This window comes from Protopterus annectens, chromosome 10.part0 (genome assembly GCF_019279795.1).
Source record: "Protopterus annectens isolate FY-2018-M chromosome 10.part0, PAN1.0, whole genome shotgun sequence".
Lineage (NCBI taxonomy): Eukaryota > Metazoa > Chordata > Ceratodontiformes > Protopteridae > Protopterus > Protopterus annectens.
Genome location: NC_056744.1, coordinates 88,295,002 through 88,320,329, shown reverse-complemented (window position 1 = coordinate 88,320,329; position 25,328 = coordinate 88,295,002). Strand labels below are relative to the sequence as shown.

The 25,328-nt window shown below is 42.7% G+C and overlaps 1 protein-coding gene across 2 annotated transcripts in view; it reads right to left on the bottom strand.

Moving 5' to 3' along the window:
* The window catches only part of EIF3C (eukaryotic translation initiation factor 3 subunit C), a 484,610-nt gene that overhangs the window by 252,343 nt on the left and 206,939 nt on the right, over positions 1–25,328 (bottom strand). For both annotated transcript variants that reach the window (XM_044085060.1, XM_044085061.1), the window contains exons 12-14: positions 23,951–24,073; positions 21,899–21,992; positions 17,683–17,870 (exon numbers count right to left, since the gene is read on the bottom strand). In XM_044085060.1, the coding sequence (XP_043940995.1) occupies positions 17,683–17,870; positions 21,899–21,992; positions 23,951–24,073 (405 nt within the window). The remainder of the gene's footprint in view (positions 1–17,682; positions 17,871–21,898; positions 21,993–23,950; positions 24,074–25,328) is intronic.

The following is a 25,328-nucleotide window of genomic DNA, read 5'->3' as shown; positions in this document are numbered from 1 at the left end:
TTTTACTGTTTGCATAGATTTTGCTTTACCTTCCATCTTTTTAATAACTTCTACTTTTGCCCCAAACAGGCAGTCCCTATCCAAGGGAATCCAATCATTTTGATTTTAAGGTCAGGTTGAGGCTGTTCTTTCAACCATGCATGAATCCTAGTAAAGTACAGTTTTGTACCTACCATAAATGTAGATGTTCGAAGATCCACATTGCTGCAGTCCTAACACTTGGGTAGTCCGCTGTCCCAGTGTCAACAGGGTACAAATTCAGTCTTTTCTTGCCCCAGATGTCAGAAGACCCTAAAAGATAAGGCTAAAACCAAAACACCACACACTCCTGCACCAAATATATATAAACAATATATACAAATTTACAAGAGTATAACCTCACCCACACAACCACCCCTAAACACAGAGGGAAGGAGGGAGGGACTGCAGCAATGTGGATCTTAACATCTACATTTATGGTAGGTACAAAACTGTACTATGTTCTTCATACCACATTGCTGCAGTCCTAACAGTAGAATCCCAAAGCAGAGGTAAGGGAGGCTGGCAAATCATGGCAGGAGCTGACAACATGCCCTGCAAAATAAAAACCAGCCCTAGATTTAGAGAGAGGAAGATGGTAATGCTTAGAGAAAGTATGCACTGAACTCCAAGTAGCTGCCTCCAAAATATCCTTAGTTGCCACCCCTTAGAAATGCTGTAGAAGTGGCAGTAGCCCTAGTGGAATGAGGCCTAATCCCAGCTGGAATCTCCTTGCCATGATGGGAATAACAAAATGCAATGCAAACCAATCCACTTAGAAATAGTTGACACAGGCTTGCCCTGAGAACTCAAAGCAAAAGAAACAAACAACTGCTGAGACTGCCTAAAATCCTTAGTCCTGCTTAAATAATAACGCAACTGCCTGTGTACATCTAAAGTGTGCAAAATCTTTTCCCCTTATTTTGGGGATCTGCATAAAAGGTAGGCAAATGAATTTTGGTTTAAAGCCACACTAGAAACCACTTTAGGCATAAAGGAAGATACCCTATCCTTATGAAAAATCAGGAAAGGCTCAACGGGCCTGCAATTCAGACACCCTTCTTGCAGATGTAATGGCTAACAAAAAGCAGTCTTCCATGACAAATATTTCAATTCAGCAGTAGCTGCAGGCTCAAAAGGTTGTAGAGTGAGTTTCTCCAACACAAAATTGAGGTCCCAAGCAGGATAGGGGTCTTATATTCTTTGCCCCTCTAAGAAATTGCTTGAACAAAGGATGAAAAACAATGGTGGGTCACAATCATAGTGAGCTGAAATTGCTGCAGCATGAATCTTAATGGAAGAGAAAGACAAACCTTTGTCCAATAACTCAGTAAGATATTGAAGAGCCACACTCAAATTAGGCTCAGAAACATCCAAATCCTTTGCTGCACACCAAAATAAAAAATCTTCCATTTTTCCTCGTACACTTTCCTTGTACTAGGTCTTCTGGCTTCCATAATCACATTCAAAACTTGTTGAGGAAGCTGAGACCTGCTATGGTTCAAAACAGAATATGCCAAGCTGTTAGATGAAGAGTGAAGCTTGACATTGAGCAGATGCCGTCCTTCTGAGACAATAGGTGTGGAATCAAAGGTAAGGGCCATGGAGGCTTCCTTACCAGACTCCTCAGCAATGGGTACCAGTGCTGCGAGGCCAATCCGGCTATTAAAATCCTTGGCTTGTCTTGTCTGACCTTTAGAAGTACCTTTGGGAGGAGAGGCAGAGGTGGAAAGGCATACACATGAAGATTTTTCCAACTGAAAGAAAGAGCATCCACTTTCCAGGCTGTGTGATGAAACCTTTTCGTGCAAAACTTTGGCAGCTGGTGGTTTAGTGGAGAAGCGAACAGATCTATGTCTGGAGTTCCCCATGACACTGTCAATGTCTGAAATACATGAAGATCCAGTTTCCACTCGTGGGATCCATGATTTGCCTGCTTAACACATCTGCTAAGGAGTTCTGTGCTCTGGCAGAAACCTTGCTTGAAGATTCAGCTGCAAGCTTAGCAGTCTCCCACAAAATCATTGCTTGCCTGCATAGGGGATAAAAATGTGTTCCCCCTTGTTTGTTGATGTACCACATGACAGTTGTGTTGTCTGTTAGAATCAACACCTGCCCTGGAAGAAGTAAATCCTTGAAAGCCAGTAATGCAAACTGGACTGCTAACATCTCCTTCATGTTGATATGTAGATGCTGCAGTCTGGCAGGCCACTTGTCTTGTATCCACTTTCCATTCAGATGAGCTCCCCAAGCTGTGTCTGAGGCATCTGTCGTTAGAATCTGACTCGCCTCTGGCGGGTCACAGAGAGTCCTTGTTTAGGTGACATTCCTGAGCCCACCACAAAATTCCTTTTGAATGCAAGGTATTATTTGAATGACAGTGTCCAAATCCTGGCAGTGCTGTGTCCATACATTTTTGAGATACCATTGTAGCTTCCTCATATGCAGTTTGGCATTGGGAAGTACCAGAATACAAGATGCCATGAACCCTAAGGCTTGAAGGACTGTCCTTGCAGTCAGCCCGGACTGATGAGATAGTTGATGGAAGTAAAGAAAGATTCTTTTGTTTGTCGGGGTTAAAAGGCCATCTGTTGCTGTATTCAGTCTCACACCCAGAAAGCACATGTCTTGAGAGGGTACTAGACTGGACTTTATTTCGTTCACAGAATACCCTAGGCATCTTAGCACTGCTATCACATATTCCAAATGCTGAAGAAGCACGTCCCTTCCTTGAGCCAGAATCACTCAATCGTTCATATAATGATAGATTTGTATCCTTTTAGCCTGAAGAAAGCTATCACTGGAGCCAGAACCTTTGTGAATACTAGATAAGCCAAAGGGCAATGCAGAGAACTGATAATGAGAATTCCCAGCTCAGATACTTCCTGCAAATTAGTCTGATAGGAACATGAAGGTAAGCTTCCTTGAGATCCAAAGTTACCATCCAGTGATCTTTGCCCAGCAGAGGTAAAAGCTGTTGTAACGTCAACATTTTGAACTTGGGAATGTCCAGATAAGTGTTGAGGATAGACAGATCCAAAATTGGTCTCCACGTGTTTTGGTACTAGGAACAGGCGAGAATAAAATCCTAGAAAGGGTTCTGGCACAGGAACCGGCTGAATGGCCCCTATTTGGAGCAACAGAGAAATTTGCTTGTGAGCCTCTTTCCTTTGTTGAGGAGGAATGTCTGGCATGCCTTTGAAAGGAGGCAAGGTATGGAAATAAAACCTGTAACCGTGGTGAATGATATCCAATACCCATCTGTCTTGGGTAATTAAACTCCAGTTTTCTTTGAAAAGTGCCAACCTTCCTCCCAAAGGTGCTGCCAGCGAAGATTCTGGCAGCTGAAAAGGTCATTGTGTCTGTTCTGAAAGGACTGACCCCTCACCAGAAGACTGAGCAGGTGAACTCCTGTTCTAGGCCTAAAAGAACCTTGAGCTCTGCCTCTACCACGTCTAGACCTACCCCTAGACTGGGAATCATAAGCAGGATATGCCCACCCCTTGGTAGGCCAATTTCTACTAAACTTCGGAGGCTGAACCTGCAAAAAATCTTTAACAGTCTGCATAGACTTAGCCTTGTCTTCCATTTTTTAGAACTGCTTCCACAGGCGAACCAAACAACACATCAGATTGTAAAATCCTTGTTTTCACATGCTCAGCTAAATTCTGATCCCTCAACCATGGCAGCCACCCTCGAAGAGGCCTGCACAGCATCAAAACCACATTGCAAAGAATGCTTACCCACCTGTTCAGAAACATGAACTAAATCCTGCAACTCTTTACACTCAATACCTTAAAGCATCTACCTTAGACTTTAATTGTGAAAGGAGATAATTTTGGTATTTCAACATGTGAAACTGGCAATTCAAAGCTCTCATGGCCAAAGTAGAAGAAGTATACACTTTCTTTCCCCATCTATCCAAAGCCCTAGCCTCTTTATCTGGAGGAACAGGATTTTTAACAACAGAAGCCTTAACACCTTTAGGCCCCTGTGAAACAGTTTCTGGGTCTGCCGTAGGACTCTTAAAAGATACTTATGAGCTTCAGGCACCTATAATATCTATCCGGTTTAACTGGAGCAGGAGGCAAAGAGTCAGGGTTCAGAGAAGCCTCTGCAAAAACATCCTCTACCACATCTAGAACAGGAGGTATAGCTAAAGGCCTATGCTGGGGTAGAAACAAAATTCCTAAGCCTTTTCCTGGAATCAAGAAATCCTGACCTTCCCATTTAAAATGCTCCCTCATGGAATGAAGAGTCTCTGAAAATGAAAAATCCTCAGGAGGAGAAGCAGAAGGAGTAGAATCATCTACATCAGAATCAGAGTAAGGAATAGTCCTGCAAGTCCTCAGAAGACTCAGAAGCATCGAACACTGCTCAAAACTCCCAAGCTCAGGCTCTTATCAGGAGGGCATAGAACCTCTAATCATTGTAATCAAATCTTCTGCCATCTTAAGCATATGCTTCTTGTACAGACCCTGAAGAACTAGGGGTAACTCCTGAAACAAAACCTGGCCTGCCCTGGGAGAAGCCTTGGAAACAGCAGGGAGGGCCTAACCACCTTAGGAAGGGAGGGAAGAACAGCTACCTGAGAAGCCCCTGCCTACCTCCTGAGAGGTCACAAGTCTCTCCCTGGGATTCCAAAGAAATTTCTGGCTGAACCCTGGCTCCACTAAAGAACCGGCGTCCGGACGGACAGTTCTTCAGCCTAGGCTTTGCTGTTTTGTCCTTGCGCTTTTTGCACTGCTTCCCAAAACTAACCTGGCACAATCTAATCTTCTCTTTATAGTGCGTTTGTTAAATCTAGCACAAGTGCTCAGGCCCTAGGCATACACAAGGTATGGTAATCCCTATGAGGTATCCGTTTCCCACAAGAAATACAGTTATTCACTTTTTCTGACATCCGAAAATACTGAGGCAAAACCAAAATAATCCCAATTTGGATTAGGTCTGAAACTCCGACTTGAAAATCTCAGAACGCCAACCTGCACTTGCAAAACTGCTTCTGCATCGGACCATGCGGCAAAAAGACTGAGGATATGGCGTCGGTCATCGACTGGGACAGCGGACTACCCAAGTGTTAGGACTGCAGCAATGTGGTATGAAGAACATCTGATCCTGCCACAGCAGCCCTGCTAGAAGCTTGAAGGTCATCATATCCACGGTGCAGGGTGTGTTTATTCACTTGTGAACTAGAGTGTAATAAATTTGCTAACTCTTTGGAAGAGGCAGTGTCTGGTAAAGCTGTAATTTTCTGTTTTAACAACTCCAAGGTATGCTGTTGGTACTTTAACATGTGGAACTGACAGTCAAGAGGTCTTATAGCCAAAGTTGCAGAGGTATAAACTTTTTTACCCCATCTGTCCAGAGCTCTGCAATCCTTATCTGAGGGAACAGAGTTTTTCAAAGAACTGGCCTTGACCCCCTTGGGTCCCTGGGAGATTACCTCTGGGTCTGCTGCAGGATTTCTGCACAGGAATTTGTGTGCATCTGGTACTCTATAGTACCGGTCAGGTTTCCTAGGAGCAGGGGGAAGGGCATCAGGAGTTAGGCTGGATTCACTGAAAACATCTTCCACCACCTCTAGAATAGGAGGGATGGTCAAGGGGCTGTGCTGGGGGGAGGTCTAGAAATTCTCTTAATCTTTTCTTTGACTGAGGGTAATCCTGAGCTTCCCAGTGGAAATGCTCTCTGAGTGTATGCAGGGTTTCCCTAAATGAAAAATCTTCAAGGGGGGAAGCAGAAGGAATAGATCCCTCTGCATAAGAATCTTCAAAGGCAGTGAGAGGTTGCTGTTCCTCTTCAAAATCAGAATAGTTTGAGGAATCTGAATCATGCTCTGTCAATATTTCAGGGGAAGTATCCCTTTTTCATTTAGCAGAGGTAAACTGACTACCCCTGATCATCGTGATAAAATCCTTTGCCATTTTAAGCAGCTGTGATTGGGGCTGAGGAGGTGTAGTAAGATGGCGCCCAGAGACGGCCTTTCTAGGGGTGGCCTTGCTTCTAAGCCTAAGAGTATCCATTGGTCTGAGAGATGCAGTAGTCAGAGGTGAAGACGTCGGCTTATGCCTTGAATCGGTTGCCCGAAAGACTTCCTTGGAAGCCGGTGCCTGCGTCACAGCTCCGCACCCAACTGAGACAGAGACAACTGAGGGATCGGATAAAAAAAGATCTCAGTGGCATACCGGACTCCGAAAGGGTCCCGGCAGAGGCCTGTGAAGCAACAGAGTCGGGCATCAGGGGCTGCGAAGGCGCCTCACTGAATTCCGGAGAAAGTACAGTTGTGTACACTTACCATAAATGTAGATGCTCGAGTGTCTTCACTGTTGCAGTCATGACTGTAGGGTTCTCCCCTGCCGGCAGGCAGCCCTCGGTCTACCAGAATCCCAAAGTCTGGGTCCGGCGTCGGCTGCTCAGCCATGCTCCCTGACGTCAGAGCGCCAGGAGTACAAGGCTGACAGCCGACGCCATGTTCTCCAGTTTTTCTTGCCTCAAATGTCAGGTGTTCCAAAATGAGTACGATCCCATACCCTTTGCAAATACACCTCAAAAGAAGGGTGAAGAAGGGAACCACACAAAAGAAAAAATAAGAGGGGACAGGAGGGAGGACAGACTGCAACAGTGAAGACACTCTGACATCTACATTTATGGTAAGTGTACACAACTGTACTATGTTCATCGTGTTTCACTGTTGCAGTCATGACTGTAGGGTTGAATCCCAAAGCAGAATAAAAGGGAGGTGGTCATAAAGTAGAGGGGGCGGTTAAAAGGCCTTGCAAGACAGCAGAAGCAAAGCCTGCCCTAGACTTAGAGTAGAGAGGTAGATTGTAGTGCTTGGAAAAAGTATGCACTGAACTCCAAGTTGCAGCTTCCAAAATGTCTTTGGTAGGAACTCCCCTGAGGAAGGCAGCTGAAGTGGCAGCAGCTCTGGTAGAGTGAGCCCTTATACTTCCTGGGATTTGCTTTCCATGGTATGAATAGCAAAATCTGATTCCATGAGCAATCAATTTAGAAATGGTCTGTTTTGAAATGGCTTTACCTTAGAAACTAGAAGCATAAGAAACAAACAATTGCTCTGATTTCCTGATGTCCTTGGTTCTGTCCAGGTAAAAACGTAGTTGTCTGTGTACATCCAAGGAATGCAAGATCCTTTCCCCCTTATTTTGAGGACTGGGGGAAAAAGTTGGCAAGTGAATAGTTTGATTTAAAGCCACTTTGGAAACCACCTTAGGCATGAACGTAGGATTAGTCCTTAAAGACATCCTGTCTTGATGAAAAATAATATAAGGTTCCACAGCCATGAGAGCTTGCAACTTCGAAACTCTCCTGGCAGAGGTCAGAGCTAATAGGATGGCTGTCTTCCAAGATAAAAACTTGACGTCAGATGTGGCAGCAGGCTCAAAAGGAGGTAAGGTGAGTTTTTCCAAAACATAGTTGAGATCCCAAGCAGGAATGGGAGGACATCTAGGGGGCCTTAAGTTCTTAGCTCCTCTGAGAAACTGTCTCATGAGCTGATGGGAAAAAATAGGAGGGTCTGTATTATAATGAGCAGAAATAGCAGAAGCATGGATCTTTATGGAAGAGAAAGACAGACCCTTATGTAAGAGGTCTGTCAGGTAAAGTAAAATCAGAGGAATATTAGGAATAAGAGGATCTGAATCCTGAGCCTGCATCCAGGAGCAAAATCTTTTCCATTTTCCTGCATAAGATTTTCTAGTGCTAGGACGTCTGGCTTCTAAAATTACATCCATAACCTGCTTGGGTAGGAGAGAATGAATCAAAGACCCTGGATTAACCAGGCCGCCAGGCTGAGAGTTTTGACATGGGAGTGCAGAACCTGACCCTGGTGTTGGGGCAGAAGGTTCGGAGTCTGTGGTAATACCCAAGGGGGCTCCAGACAAAGGTTTTTCAGTGTTGGGTACCAAAACTGTCGAGGCCAATTTGGGGCCAGCAAAATTATCATCTTGGGCTTGTCCTGTCTGATCATTAATAACATCCGTGGAAGAAGAGGTAGAGGTGGGAAGGCATACCCAGAGAGGTTTCTCCAACTGAATGATAGTGCATCCACTTTCCAAGCTAGTTCGTGGAATGTCCTGGTGCAAAAAATCTGTAGTTGATGATTGAGGTGGGATGCAAAGAGGTCTATGTGAGGACATCCCCAGACTGCTGTAATCATCCTGAATATTTCGGTGTCCAGCATCCATTCGTGTGGGTCCGACAGGTTTCTGCTCAGACTGTCTGCCAGGAAGTTTTGCTTCCCTGGTAGAAACTGAGCTTGAAGGTCCAGTTTGCAAGCTTGAGCTGCGTTCCAAAGATCCATGGCTAGTCTGCAAAGGGGATAGGAATGAGATCCCCCTTGCTTGTTTATGTACCACATAACTGTGGTGTTGTCTGTCCATATCAGTAGCTGACCTGGTTGTAGAAGATTCCTGAAAGCCAATAGAGCGTTCTGAACGGCTAACATTTCCTTTAAATTGATATGCAGGTGCTTCTGATCCTTTGTCCAAAGGCCCTGCAGACAGTTGCCCTGAAAATGGGCTCCCCATGCATAATCTGAAGCGTCCGTGGTTAGTATCTGAGTGGCTGGAGGCTGACTGAAGGGTTTTCCTATGTTTAGAGTACATGCCTTGGGCCACCAAAGGAATTCCTTTTGAAGACAAGGCAGGACGGTGATCTGTATGTCTGAACTGTGGCAATGCTGAGACCATTCACTTTTTGGGTACCACTATATTTTCCTCATATGTAGTCTTGCATATGGTACGATAAGGATGCAGGAGGCCAAGTAACCCAAAGACTGCAGGAAGTTCCTTGCAGATAGCCGAGTTAAAGTTGCCAAGGTTTTGAAAGTTGAAGCCAGCTGTAATTGTTTTTCGGATGTCAGAAATGCCATCTGGGTTGTTGTGTTTAGAAGAGCACCCAGAAAAGTTATCTGTTGTGAGGGTGTCAAATTTGACTTTTTTATGTTTACAGTGAATCCCAGGAACTTGAGAAGATTCTGAACAAATTCTAGATGCTGGAGTAAGACATCCTTGTTGTCTGCCTGAATAAGACAGTCGTCCAGATAAGGGTAAATTTGAATTCCCTTGAGTCTGCAATAAGCTACTACTGGAGCCAGGCATTTGGTGAAGACCCTGGGCGCAGTAGATAATCCAAAGGGCAGCGCAGAGAATTGATAGTGCCTCGATCCGGCCTTGAACCTGAGGTATTTTCTGCAATCCTGCCTGATGGGAATGTGTAAATATGCCTCCTTTAAATCCAAAGTTACCATCCATGCATTTTTGGTCAGCATTGGAAGTAGCTGCTGTAGAGTAAGCATCTTGAATTTTGGTATCTCAAGAAAAGTGTTCAAGACTGACAGATCCAGAATGGGTCTCCATGAATTTTGCTTTCTGGGGACTAGAAAGAGCCTTGAGTAAAAACCTTGTCCCATCTCTGAAAGTGGAACCAGTTCTATGGCTTTCATAGCCAAGAGAGCTTCTACCTGGTTTAAGGCCTCTAACCATTGATGTTTTGGAAGATCCGGCCATCCGCTTGGTCTTGGTAGGGTATGAAAATGGAATTTGTAACCTCTTGAAACCACATCCAGAACCCACCTTGTCTTGGGTTATAAAAGAGTCCAATTTAGGTAAAAAAGAGAAAGTTTTCCTCCGAGAGGGGCTTCCAGGCAAGAAGTTCCTGCAGCCCAACAGAGGGAGTCATTGAGCCTGTTTTCTACGAGCTTGTGACCTGTCCTCTCCTCCCCTAGGGGTGGAAGCAGTCCACTGTCTTGGTCTATAAGAGGCTTGCGTTTGAGGCCGTCCTCGGGAGCATCTGTATCTACCCCTCTGAGGCCTGCCTGAATTGGGAAAGGACCAATTTTTGTAGGACAATTCCTACTAAATCTGGGTGGCTGTACTTGTAAGAAATCTTTAACCGTTTGCATGGATTTTGCCTTGTCCTCAATCTTCTTTATCACCTCTTCAGCCTTAGGTCCAAACAAAACATTATGCTCAACAGGAGCATCCAATAACTTAGCTTTTACTTGATCTGGCAAGTTTTGTTCCTTTAACCAAGCATGCCTTCTAATGACTGTACCAGAGGCAGCAGCCCTACAAGAAGCCTCCAAGACATCAAATCCACAGTGTAAACCATGCTTCCCAACTTGTTCAGTGGCATGCATTAAGTCATGTCATTCCTTATCATCTGCACAGGCAGAAATGGAAGTTAGCTTTTGTTTCAAAACAGACAGTAGAAACTGCTGGTATTTCAGCATATGAAATTGACAGTTTAAAGCCCTAATAGATAAAAGTAGCAGAAGTGTACACTTTTTTGCCCCATCTTTCTAAAGATCTGGAATCCTTCTCAGTGGGAATGGGGTTTTTAGCAGTAGCTGCCTTAATGCCCTTAGGACCCTGAGAAATGGTTTCAAGATCAGCGGTAGGATTCTTGTATAAAAACTGGTGGGAATCAGGAACCCTATAATAGCTGTCTGGCTTAACAGGAGCTAGAGGAAAAGAGTCCGGAGTTAAGTTAGCCTCCGAAAAAGCGTCATCCACAATATCCAAAATAGGAGGAATAGCCAGGGGTCTATGTTGGGGAAGAAGAAGAAAATCCCTAAGTCTTTTCTTAGATTCCAAGTACTCCTGTCCTTCCCAGTGAAAATGTTCCCTCATTTCATGTAAAGTTTCCACAAAAGAGAAATCCTCAGGGGGAGAAGCTGTAGGAATGGATTCCTCAGCATCAGAATCCTCATAAGGAGGGAAAGAATATTCCTGGTCAGAAGAAGAAACAGAAGCCTGATCAGAGGAGTCATAATACACTTCCTGCCTTGGCCTTTTATCTGGAGGGGGATGTGAAACCCTAATCATAGTAAGTCAGTCCTCCGCCATCTTAAGTAACTGTTTCTGAGACTTGGGTGCTGGATCAGAAGAGGCCTGGGCTGTAGTCTTTGATTTGGAAGGAGTCTTTGCCTTTGTCTTTGGCTTTGTCTTTATTAGAAGCTGAGTAGGCCTGAAAACCCCTTCGGAAGCCGGTACCTGCACAGCGGCTCCAGACCCATCCGAAGGAGCATTGTCCGAAGGTCCTGCAACAAAAATATTCAAAGGCCTAGTTGGCTCCTCGTGGGAGTCCATTTCGGCCATCGGTTCCAAAATGGCCGACGACAGGGGCTGCAAAAGCGCCTGACGACGGCCGAACCTGAAGCTGGCTCTGCTTGTACAATATTGTCCGATTTGGACCTTGGAGGCCTGTCTTTATCCTTGCGTCGTTTGTGAACTCCGGCAGCCAGAACCGAATCCAACGACATTTTGTAATTAAAACGCCTACCGAAGTAATGAAATGCAAAATCGTACCTTCGTTTAATCGTACGTTGATTGAATCTAGCACAAAATCGACAACCAGCTACGTCGTGGTCAGGGCCTAAGCAAGGAATACAGTAAGAATGAAAATCCTTATGAGGTATTTGCTTCCCACATGAAATACAATTATTAACTTTTTCTGACATCGGACTGGAGCAAGAAAAAAGTTTCCCCAACGGGGTACTTAGCTTTGAGTAGGAGAAGAAAGTCTTCAGACTGAAGTACGTTTAGAAAAAATTGTCAGGAGTCAGCCGACCGGCAAATGCGAACTGCTATCACCGCACGGCAAGAAAGACTGGTGAACATGGCGTCGGCTGTCAGCTTTGTACTCCTGGTGCTCTGACGTCAGGGAGCATGGCTGAGCAGCCGACGCCGGACCCAGACTTTGGGATTCTGGCCAACCGAGGACTGCCTGCCGGCAGGGGAGAATCCTACAGTCATGACTGCAACAGTGAAACACAATGAACATCTGAGGACTTGTTTCGAAGAAGTGCCATCGGAAGGACTATCTTTACATTTTTTGTGAATATCGACTAGCAGTAGACCAATAGAGTTATTTTGAAAAGCGAGGATGAACTAAGAAAATTTCTTCTCTACGCCGAATGGTTTTAGAGTTAAAGGAGTACAACAGGTTTCTCTAATGTATTCCTCAACTTCACGGCCCTTTTCCTCCCTATTTACATTGTCCTCTGTAAAGCAACAACAATAAAGCATTTACAATTTTTATAATTTCCCCTTACTTCTGTAACACAAGCCTACCTTCTCATACTGTGATGGTTTTACTTACAAAATGATTCTCTCACGTTTGAATAAAGCTTGCTGGAGTCGCCCAACTACTGACATCATCGAGGCCAGGCAGTGCAGGTACTTTTTTTTTTTTTTTAATCAGTTCCCTCCCCCAAAGTGACATCACCACAGCAGTCATCTGGTTCTAACTAAAATAGTAAGACCCACCCATTCTGTGATGTCATGGCTCCCTTGTCCTTCCCCCAGCCTGAGTGCTGTTCATTTTATTCAGTAGTAGCGTAGTAACACCAATGTTTGGAAACACAGAAATTTGGTATGCATACTTGTACATTCTGCACGGCAAATGATGCTTAGGTGGTGTATCGCTTGCATACTTCTCTGTTGTATTTGCACCAGATACTGCTAGTGTGCAGTGCGGGAATAGAAAGATTAAAACATTACCCTGGTATCAGAGGTGGCAGTGCAACATATTCATAGTGGCTTAACATGAGAGTAGCTCTAAGCAAGCACCATGTGAAACCTGAACAAGCACCTAGAATTATTTAGTGCAGCTTCCACACCTTAAAGTCTGAAAATGAATTCACATACTCACATGAACAGGAGTAGTTGCATATTGATGGCTAAAGGTGTATGGGCATGACGGGTGGTTACTACACTGCAAAACTGGTATCCAATGGTGGAGGTATTTGGAAGGCATGAGCAAACACACCAGTATATTAAAGCCATAGCACCAATTGAACTGGAGGCTGGCAAATAGATTTAGTAAGGGATTTGTCCATGCAGAAATATTTCAACAGTGATTCTTTGCAGTGGCATCCATTATCTGATTCAAGGTAAGTTAACCTTGATGTCCTTTATTTAAAAAAATAATCAATACAAATTTACTTTGTTATAAGTGCCTTCTGGACACAAGAAAAAGGAAGGGTAAAATATAGCAATGTGGTTTGAATGTACAAAGACAAATCCAGGGACACTGCAAAAGGTTTTTTTTGCAAACCAACCAGTGGTGTAAAAACATATGAAGGCAAACACTGCATACCAACACACTTTGCACATGTAAATCTCAATTTTTAACAAGGTGGAAGCATGAAGTGTTACCTTAACACTTAAATTAATAAAGATCTAAACTGGTTAATAGTATTAATGTTTTATTCTATAGCTCCTTGGTGCAAGACCTTACTGGATGCAATTGCAGTCAAGTAAGGCCATGGCTATAGTGCAGCAAAAAAAGTCCCCTCTAACAAAGGAAATGCTATTGCAAAGATGAGTCAAGCACCCTGCTGAGATCTGCCAAACAATGGAATTACCAGGTCAAATTACCCTCAGGACTTTGACAGCTAGGGAAGCTAAGTGTTACGGAGGAGGGGAGAAGTATATGGACTGGAATTCATTGTCTCACAAATTAGTGCCATTTAAACTGAATTAGAAAAAAAGGCAGCAGTGAACAGCACTTTGAGTGTGTTCTGTGGCATTTGCACTGTTTCTGTTAAGTAGTCATCCAGCAGCAGGGAATGTTACTTACACTGTTCTATTTTACTCAGTACTTTGTATGCATGCAACATCTATGAAATGACAGGAACTTTAGGCAAACGGAGGCCTGCATGATGTAACATTTTTGAGCCAAACAATGATTTCTGGGTTACTGGATGGCAACCTGATTTATCCAAACCACGTCAATATGCCAGCCTCCAGGTGGTCAGAGTCTGGAATTACATATAAAAATATTTAAAATCCTGTAAATAATCCCAGAGTGCTGTTAAAGTGTAGGAAACATCATGCCATGATGTTTTAAACATGTTTTTTGAGTCTGTGGGTGCGGTACTCCTTTAAAGAGAGCGCAAAACTGACAAAGGGGGACATCGTGGTCTGGGCCTAGACTAATGATGCAGAAGGTATGGAAGTCTCTGTGTGGTATTTGCTTTCCACAGCGGAGACAATTGTTAACTTTCGGACATCAGTTAGTGCAAGAAAAAAGTCCCCAATGGGGTACTTAGCTTTAGTAATTTTCGGCTTCAGTTTGGACTCTGGTAATGACAGATCTGCACTTACGCAAACTGCTTCTGCTATAGGCTCCAAGGTAAGAAAGACTGATGCAATGGCGTCGGCTGCACTCCTTTATACCACTGATGACCTGACATCAGTCTACAAGCGACAGCAGCAGACGCAGGAAAAACCTTGACTCTGGTATTTGGGCCGGCAGAGGGCTACCCAGCAGGGATAACCCACAGGCGATGACTGCAACAGTGAAGTACGAAGTTCATCGCTAATCAAACAAAACTAAATATGCATACCCTTCTAAAAAAGATACTTCACTAATTAAAACGCATATATACGCATCCCACAAAAACATTAGTAATCAGTACAGAAAGAAAACAATATGTTGATACCCCCACTCCACGAAGAAAGTGTGCATCCATCAAGCAAAAACAAATTAAAGTATATGTGGCCAAAAAAAATAGTCCATCACTATTCTATTAGCAACAAATTGTAGATATGCTGCCAAAAACAGTTCAGTACCTGGGCAACAGCACACACAGCGCCCATAGAAAAAAATGAGGTGATCAAAATATAAATGCCTCCTTACCTCAGACAAGCACACTACACTAATCAGGCACCAAAGTACATATGCAAGCCCAGAGAACAAGTACATTATTAATCAGGCAGAAGCAAACTGGAAGTACATAGCACTTTCCACCTCCTCACCTATATTATGACATTCATTTTCAACCTATGCTAGAGACAACAACTTACCTCTAAGGTAATAAATATGGTCAATCTAAACAATTATGAATAATGTAACAATCATGTAGCTGCAGCTGTCGCCTTCTGATTTTCTACATGCCTGTGAGCTTAAAGCAATTTTGCATTATCCTTCATCTTGCCCAACAGCCCGCATGCTGACATCTCTCTATACCTACACCACCCTTAAATCTTTTCCTTCTTGCATTCTTGTCATACTTTTGTATTTTAATGATGACTTGGTCCCTTGTCTCAATGGGAATTGACTCCATTAACAGAAATTAAAAATATAAATTAGATAATGGGGCTGCACAGTAGCCTTAAAAGTTCAAGTGCTTCAATTTGTTTACCAAGTCTGTCTCACTATGTGTGGCTTTCCCTTCAGAAGCAATATTTCAATGGCACTTTGGCAAGAACATGAAAAAAAAATTCCCTGCTGTTTTTTTTTTTTTTTTTTTCTAATACACTGCATCCAGCTGAGCTAGGACTCACTACACTAACAGTACTGGAACAGCATTCCAAGTACCTGATATGGGAATAAAACCCACAAACTTCTGATCTTCCCAACATCAAAGACAAAGGCTACTTGTGAGCCTCTGGCAACTGCAATTTCGAACGGATGCAAATCTGTAGTAAAACAGACTAACACAATATCTTGCCCTGAAAAAAACAAACTTATTCCCAACTTTATTAATGAAAAATATAAATCTGGCAGAACACTGCATTTTTTCCACAATCCAGAAGTGCAAATCAGTCAACTCAAATGTATAACAAAACAGAGTGAGGGTAAATCATAGACATGACTCTGCTTCTGACATTGTCTGCATTATTAATGGGAACCTGGCGTGCAGTAAAAACAGAATCACACCCAGAGCCTTGCAGCACACATTGAGAGTCACTCTTCCATTACTCATGTTCTACTTTTTCATCACTATCATCACCACCACATCCTTCGCCACAGCCTTTTGGACAAGACATTAAACATAGGCCCATCTGCCTCAGTTGGTGGTAGCCAAGGGGGCTTTAAAAGACTCACAGCACTTAGTGAAATTAGGTCCTGGCCTAACTTCCCCTACTCAAACAGATTATTGTTGGAAATGTGTACCACATATCTTTTCAGAGAAACTACCTTACTCAACTACTGCACTAGTTGACGAGTTCAGCACATGAGGCTTCAGCTCACAGATTGAAAAACTCAATTTTCAAAAGAGAGAATCTTGTCTTCTACAGAAGGTCGCTGCTGGTGCAGTTTAATTGAATGGCAACAGTAATAAATTTGTGGTCTTTTTTTCTCTGCAGTTGTGCTAATGAGCAGTTAGTATATTTAAACGTTAGTGAAGAGGTGAAGTCCTCCACATGGGGGTGGGATAATGTTCTTAAATGGGTGCCACTACAGTACACATGTACAGCTCAACCTCACTAGCAATATGTGCAGGATAGCTCTCAAACAGGTATCCGTATGCCAGTTATACTTTACAACACACTAAAATAAAAGGGTCACGAACATTAGTTGCAGAAGCAGAGTAATACAAAATATAACTTCGGTGCCACACAACCCAGCTACCATGCACTACGACATATGTAACATTCAAATATGGGCCAAAACAGAATGGCTCCAGGTAGGCAACTCAGGTGGCATTCCACGTCCACCATCTTTTGTGCCTTTGCAGTACCCACTTCATGCAACTCAAAGTCTAAGATGACTGGCTAGCTCAGGTGGTAGAGAGATAAATTCCCAACTGGCCCAGATGACCTGAGATTGATTAGCAGATCATGCCACTGAGAGCTGGAAGGAGAAGATGGACATGCACATTCTGGGAGATGGAGGGGGGGGTCAAGGTAGAGTCGGCCATTTAATGCATTTGTTCCTTTGAAGGAGGGATCGGAATGCAAAAGATGCGACATGGGGAGGACAAGAATTGGGCACACCAAACCACAGAAGTATAGCAGCTTCACAGTAGGCATTCAGGAGCACACATCCATGTGGTAAAAAGGAACTGAAAGTTCAGTGGTGATGAGGTTTGCTCACCAACCCAGCTCAGGGGATAGAGTTATGGCCATCATAAAAATACCGTTAAGCTGTCCACCAGCAAAGATGCAAAAAGCCCTTCATGACTTCCTTAATGATGGCCCTTCCAGACAACAGTTGCCTCCGTACTTATGGAGGATTCCTTGCCACAGGGAAACAAAATGGTTCACTTTCAACTGGAGGAATGCTTGGCAGCCAGCAAGTATAGCAGCAAATACCATGCAGCACCACAGCCCATCTCCAGCACACAGAAGATACAAGTCAAAACAATTCCTGCAGTGGCCTGTAGAACAAAGACAAACACTTAAGGACAACTTGTAAAAACATCAGTCTACCTGACATACACAATGCCCCATTCACTATTGCTGTACTTGTGTGTGTGTCAGCTTTCAAAGTAAAAAATTAAACTTAGCCTCCATCTGCTTGAGTTGTTGGTAGCTCAAGCAGATGTAAAAGATCTCACGGCACAGCACGAAACAATGTAGGGGAAGTTCCCGGATGCCCTGTCCCCTAGTAGTATAAACAGCACCATGGATCTCACCCGAAGACAGGCCACTAGCCTAAAGGGAATAACCCTGTCAAAGAATAAACAAAATAACTAAAAATACATACCTTTCCCTTTAGTACAGTGACACTTAAAAGGAACTAAGGGTCTTATCATTTACTGTGTAATTCAGACTGCAAAACCTGCACAGAAAAAAACTATTGCTTCCCTTTTGAAGAGTCGATATTAAACACAAATTCATACCACATCAGTTTCTCATGTTTTAATCCATGGGCAAGCTTACAGGAGAACAGAAATGCAGTTACCTTGGAACCCTGCTTTGAGGCCATCTGCCGCTGATGTGCCTTGTAGTCAAACTTATAATAAGTATGCATGATGCGACGCAGGTAGATGCGGCATATCTCCTCAGTGGCACCTTTCTGCTCCATGTAGGACTGTAAGCGTTCAATAACCTTGCACACACGGGCCTCATCCTTCAAGTTATCCACATACTCTAAAATGAGGCAGAAGTCAATAGTATCCATTACTTACACAAAATTTAAATAAAGCATACCTAACATTCCCTCTTGCCTACAAGTCTATAGTAAGACAAACATCAAAATTAAAACCACCTGTAATTAAAGTACTGACTATTGCAAATGAGAAAATAATAGAGGTAGAATCTTTAGAAAAGGAAGGAGTAGATTTCATAAAAATAAATGGGATTTGTGGGAATAATACATGCAGAATTATGGTCATGGGGGTGGAGTGAAGTTTAAGAAAAGGCAGGAACTAAGTGAATTATGCAGTGATGTAAAAGAAAACATATGTACAGGGCTTAACAGTAACAATGGTTTTCATAAAGTATGCAAACTCATGCTATTGTAAAGTGTATTGAACAATAACCAAAGAACCCACCAACATTTAATCGCTATGACTGCAATAGTGTCCATTCAATAATTTGAATATGCATTCAAATTCCTGAACTTAATTTGTCAATTTTTTTTATTTTGCCAAGTGTACAAATATTGATGCAGTAGAAAAACACAGAAGGTATACGTAACAAGAAGGTTCTTAAATTACAACATCCCCAATACTTCCAGCATCCTACTGCTGACTTACTAAATTCAGTAAGCCAAATTTTACCAAAGGTAACCAAGCGCAAGCATGACAAATGGATAGTCCAAGCTGTCATCTTTATCTGGACAGAGGGAAAGGTTCTGCTGGATGTACACCTGAGAAACTGGCAACAGAAAACTTGAACATTTCAGACTGAAGCCAAAGCTTTTGATACTGTTTGGTTACCTAGTCTTTTCAACCTGCATCAGTACAGTACACCAGACTTTAAGGCCCTGTTACTACCAAGGCCAAAACATACCTCATAAGTGATAAACTCTTTTTTTTTTTTTTTTTTTAAACCAATGTCACTTTGGCATCCACCTGCCTTTTCATGAAAAAGCTTCCCTTACAACCTTCTCAGACTTCAGCCTACCATCTTTAAAACGTTTCTCCTGCAAAACAACTCTGCTAAAAGCTGTCAGTACTCCTAAATCTTGACCATCTCATTTATCTTTTCTTCCACGGATTATAATACCCATTTCTCATTCAAGTTTTATTCTGCAACTTTTGTAAGCTATGCAGTTACCACCCTAAAAATTCCACCTTTTTGTATTCCCCAAACAAGCAAGGTGTAAGGACCACTGGTTGTGCATTTTGTCCATGTCACATCTGATGGACAGAAAACATGCTGCTGCCAGGACACTGTCCAAGTTATCAGTTCTCCTCACTTTGTCACTTGTGCATAATCACTAATTACACACGTCTTGAAATTACCACTGCTTCTGCATTCAGCATGAAACTGAATGTTAGATACAGACTACTTAAAACACGGGTTCGAGGATGACTGAGCTCAACCACCATCCTTGGGTAAGGAGAACACAGACACCTCGCTGGGGAGATGGGAGAGGGGGGGGTCAAACTTCACTGTTCTGTTGCCGGCTAGTGGCAAACCAAATGACACAAAGTAAATGCCCCAGACTTCTGGTCTTAAGATCGTTGACAGTCTTTAGTTAGTGCACTCCAGTTTCACTCAAACAGCACAAAATAATGACTTCAGCTGTTCACTCCCAGCTTCAGGGACTAACTCCAGCTCTGATCTCTCAAAGAGCATATTTTAATATCAAATAAAGAAAAATAACCAAGACTGAGCCAAAACCACACACAAACTCCAAGAATCCACTTCCCCAGAACCAAAAAGTCATAGTTAGTGCTTTCCGTTTTTATTTCAAAACAAACCTCAGAACTTCTGAAGTATGCATCAAAATAAAAGACAAAAGTGTTAAAGACAACCTTTTAATTTTGAAGGAAGTGCATTTTTGGAGTTTAACATATTTTAATGTTTTTATCAATTCTACATAGCACATGCCTGCAAAAACTGGACGACTGCGTTGGGGAAGTCATGCGAAATACAATCCTTGAAGAATAAAAATAATAAAATAAATGCAGACCTCTGGGACATCTGCACTTCACGTTATAGTTTACTAACATTACAACCTCAGCAAAAATGATCCGTCATGTAATGCAAGCCACTGTCTCTAACTCCAGTCTGTACAGTCAAACCATTTCACTCTGCTCCAGGGCTGTAAGGTGCATACCCTGTCAATATCACTAAAACAATAACACATCATATACCTCTCAATTGTCCAGATTTTTGCCTCATATATTTGGTCTTTTCCTCAAAAAAAGTGTGGTTTTCTACCAAACTGAAATCTGAAGTCATCACAAAAAAATAAATAATGACAGACATTTGAGTCTGACTTCATATCCTTCTGAAAATACATAATTCAAAACCTGTTACTCTAGCAAGGATATGTAGTAGCACGACTGAGGGAGTAACAACCTGGACAGAAACTGAAGCTTGTTTGTGATGATATGCAGTAACATGGCTGGCTGGTAACCTCTGACAGACTGAAGTTTGCAGCATTAGCAGTGCGCAGGCAGGGAACTGCTAGCAGACTAATGTATATGGCAGCTGCACCACCACCATACAGGGCAGCTATGTGAAGGAGAAAGTACAAGGATATATAATTTTATGTACCACACACAGCAATGATGATGCATGGAAAGCCTACTTGCAAGGTGTGCAAACATTGGAATGTACCATACTAAGACAAGGAACAGCTGCATGAAGAGACACTAACAGGGCAACACAGGGGTAATAAACAAAAGGCAAATGCCAATGATTAGTGCAGCAGTCAAAAATAATACATTGTTTTTCGAAGTAAAACAGGCAACAATATGTACTGCTGTGCTGACCTAGGAAAATGCTTCCCAGTAGCACACACAGTGAGGCACACAACAGCAGCAGCAGTGCTAGCAGTACTGGGACATTCTAAAAGAATGGAATTATATGGCCACATAATTAAGTATGGCATGGCTGCACAAGTGGCCAGGGATGCGCAGGTAAACTGCAGTGCTGAAGTAACTAAAGTGCCTACAGAATAACTGGCAAAGTGACATGTATAGAAAGGATGTACAGATCACATACACTGTGACAACTGAGGTAACAGACTGCTCCTACAGGGACACTGACATGTACAGCAACAATGAGGTAAAGTAATACTCCCAAAGGGACATACTAACACGTGCAGCAACAATGAGGTAAAGTAATACTCCCAAAGGGACATACTGACACGTACAGCAACAATGAGGTAAAGTAATAATCCCAAAGGGACATACTGACACGTGCAGCAACAATGAGGTAAAGTAATACTCCCAAAGGGACACACTGACACGTGCAGCAACAATGAGGTAAAGTAATACTCCCAAAGGGACACACTGACATGTGCAGCAACAATGAGGTACAGTAATACTCCCAAGGGAACACAGTGACCAATGATGTAGAAAATGGCTCCAAGAGACAGAGACACACACAGATGCCCAAAAACACAGGCATGTAGAAAGCAATAAGGTATGGAATGTCTCCCAGAGATACACAACAACTTGTACAGCTGCAGTGATGTAGGGGACTAGTTTCAAAAAGGGAACACTGACATCAAGTACTGCTGAGATATGGGGGATGGCTTTCCAAGAGGAACCAGTCACATGAATGCATATGAAGCAGAAATGTAAAGTGAGGGGATAACTGACAGAAGGGATGCTGATGAGCAGAGGCAGTATCAAAGAAGGAAACCTGCCTGAAATGTGGTACACTGCGATACATATTGTTGCATCAAGTTAGAAAACTGCTCCCCAATGGGACACAGTGGCATAAAAACACCCATACAGACAAGAAATGGCTCCAAAATTATATAGACAGTGATATTTGTAATAGATATACAGATTTTAAAAAGATGAAAAGCATCAATGCATTCTTACCAAGATGGCACACATTTCATTCAATGCATTACCTCCATTTTGTACATTAAAGTGGAAATGTGTCCCAGTGTTAATATCACACAAGTGTCCTGCTTTTCTGAAACAGTCTAACACCAGTTTTTGTACAATGCAATATTAATTGCTGCAGGCAGAGAGAAACCTTACCTTGAGAGTGTGGATCTGTGTTCTGCATAATCTTTGTGAACTCTTCATCCATGCGCTCCGCCAGTGTTAGGACACAGCCTCGCACTCTGATAGGCTAAAGTAAAATAAACATCAAGGGAAGATAATGCACTAAAATGACACATCAATACTCTACCCTCCCATATTCCCACTGATCAATAACAAAACTGCATCAGGACTGAAAGTGCTGTTTACTTAACCCTCCCCTTATCTCTCTCCTTCACAGAGTTACAGTATATCACTCATGGAGGTGCTGCTGTGTTACCCTAAAATGCAGGACACAGAAAATACATCTAATCCCGCAATACCAACCTACCCTGAAAAGGTAAATACTGGTAGCACAACAGTATCAGTCACTCTTAGTCTGCTGTGGACATCACAGCACTGCTAAAAATGAAGAACTAGAAAGTGGGAGGGGCAACAGTACCATACCCCAACTTATGCAACATATTTCCATTCAAACCCAAAGGCATGTAGGCTTTAAAACTGCCTCTCCTAATCTCTGTGACTAACACAGGTGTTAGCAGCACATGGAGTTCAAAATATGGACAACTCCTAAAGTTGTTCTGACACGGTTACATAGTCACTAATGCAGGAGTCTTAATTCTAAGGTTTGCAATTGGTTCCAGTAACACATTTACGGTTCAGGAAATGCTGGTTCTGACCTCTCTCATAACTTCAGGTTTCTTTGGAAGAGTTCTGTTGTACTTTATAACACAACCACTGTGTAATGGGAATGGGAATTAGTGGCACAAAGCCAAGTTCTGTTGTACTTTATAACACAACCACTGTGTAATGGGAATGGGAATTAGTGGCACAAAGCCAAGTTCTGTTGTACTTTATAACACAACCACTGTGTAATGGGAATGGGAATTAGTGGCACAAAGCCAAATTCAGCAGGCCAAAGCTGCAGTCTGCTAAACTGTGCACACAGAGAGAGTATTTTAATGGTAGTTTTGCACCACTAGGTGTACAGAACTCATCCTAAAGTGCTATGATCCTGAAGCTGTAGGATGTTTAGTGAGTGGCAACAGATGAAGTCCTTCTCAAAAGTGGTGTTGGTAAGGAGGGGGTGTGGCAGGCTGCCCTCCTCTTGTAGCTTAACTCTGGATTTATTATGGTGCAATCATTGTTCAAAATTGAGTGATATAGTGACGTACATGTACAAACTGTAGTGAACACTCCTCTGACACTGTGTACTACAGCTAGTTAACAAAAAGAAACACTTGCATGCAGTCTGGCCACAATACTGACTTCAGTTGCAACAAACCTGCTGACTTGGTTCTCAGGCAATGCGCAGTACAGTACAATTAACAACGGTGGTCTTCAAAAATCCTAACCAATGGCAAGAAAAAAGAGGACTTGTTTTGTGAAACAGTAGTTGTACAAATACTAAACTTCAAGTAATCAAACAATTAGTACAAAAGTGGAGTTCAGCAGTTTCATAATTCACAGCTATCAACCGCTCTTAACTTATTTTCACAAAACAAAGAGCAGGTCTAAGGGCAAAACTTGCAGTGCTGTACCTAAAATACCCCAAAGCTACAAAATGCCTAATGCCACCTCCTTCATGTACAGCCCGAATTTAATGGCTGATGACAGTGATTTCATGGCCCTGATATCAAGGAACTAGGTCAGATTTATCTTATTCAGGCATATGTAACACCAGATGAAACCTTCTGCTCTCCCTCACCCCATGGTGTTCAGAGTGGTGGCTGCAGTACACTGTCAGTGTGCACCGCTAATGCATTAATTGCCCAAGCTTCATAGGCTCCAGCAGGCTCACTACCACACACAAAAAGATGAGTGTGCACCGCTAATGCATTAACTGCCCTAGCGTCCTGGAATCCAGGAGGCTCGCTACCATGCACAAAAAGCACAAATCATTTTTTTTGGGGCGAGGGGGCAGATTCCCTCCTTGTGCAGTCAATCACATAGTTTGAGTTGGTAACAGCACCACTGACTGGGGTACAATTTTTTGTGCCCTTCTTTTAGAAATACAAAATGTTATCCTGTCTCTACAGGGTCTGTTACCTGGTCTGCGGAATAGGACTCTGAATCCTCGGCGATGTTCTCACCAATGAAGATGTTCTGATTATCAAACAGGAGGTCCAACAACTCATCAATGCAGTCCAGGCACTTCTTCCACATATCAGGCTGTGGACAAAAACTAATATATTAACACTTTCAGAAAATATCCAAAGTGTTGTAACACCTTGTTATCCCTCCCTCAAGCAACTTTTTTTATACAATTCCAACAAAATGCACATACTAACATGAAAACACGGAATTTTACTGAGTTAAACATTTACTTGCTTTGTGTTACATGTACAACTATTAGTTTATATCACTTAAGGCTACACTCTCAGTAAATTCACTTACATTTAAGCTCACATCCTTGGACTGCTGTATCCACAAGCAAATGTGCATCATCTGATACTGCCTATCAAGGTTCAAAGACCTCCTTAACAACTCAGGAAACAGAAAATAGCACCTGAAGAATGGTACTGTAGTCACACACCCCATACTTACTGAAAGTCTAGACATGCCCGATTACTCTTCTGTTATACCTGCGATGACGGCACAGAAACTGCATAGATTTACCATAAGCCAAAACCTGGAACTGTGAGAAGCACTTACGTAGGAAACTAGTGATAATCCTTTTAAAATACAGTGGGAAAAAAACTGACTCACTCTTAGGAGAGATGCAGATTAAATGTAATAGTTAACTTTATAAAATTTACAAGTTTTACTCCAAATACCCATTTAAAATTCTGCACAAAGTAAAACATCTGCTAAGGTGAAAATTACAGCCTTTTACATTCTTTTAGTGCAACAGTAACACCATGATGTATTAATATCAGAGCAAGTGCAATGAATATCTTTGTCAGCATTAAGCCTTAATGAACAGCAAACCGCTCCTGCCTAATATTTTCAAAACGAGTTCTTTAACTCTTAATAACAAGTAATGTCTGCAGGGGACTTCAGTAATTACCAGGGTGAACAAAAGGCCACTGAACGTTTTAGAATTAATTTTTTATCAAATAAATTGCTGAAAGAGAAAGCTTGAATCCTTAACTTTTAAACTATTGCTGAAGCAGAATGTGCAGAGGTCCTACAAGGAAAAAAATCCTTTACTCTAACCAGTGCTGCTCATCTCTGTTGTGCATCTCTCCGCATCATATGAAAGGCAGCGGCGCCGGTGCACCACAGGAAAGGCAGCGGCGCCGGTGCACCACAGGAAAGGCAGCGGCGCCGGTGCACCACAGGAAAGGCAGCGGCGCCGGTGCACCACAGGAAAGGCAGCGGCGCACCACAGGAAAGGCAGCGGCGCACCACAGGAAAGGCAGCGGCGCACCACAGGAAAGGCAGCGCTACCGATTGCACCACAGGAAAAGGGCAGTCTCCCTGA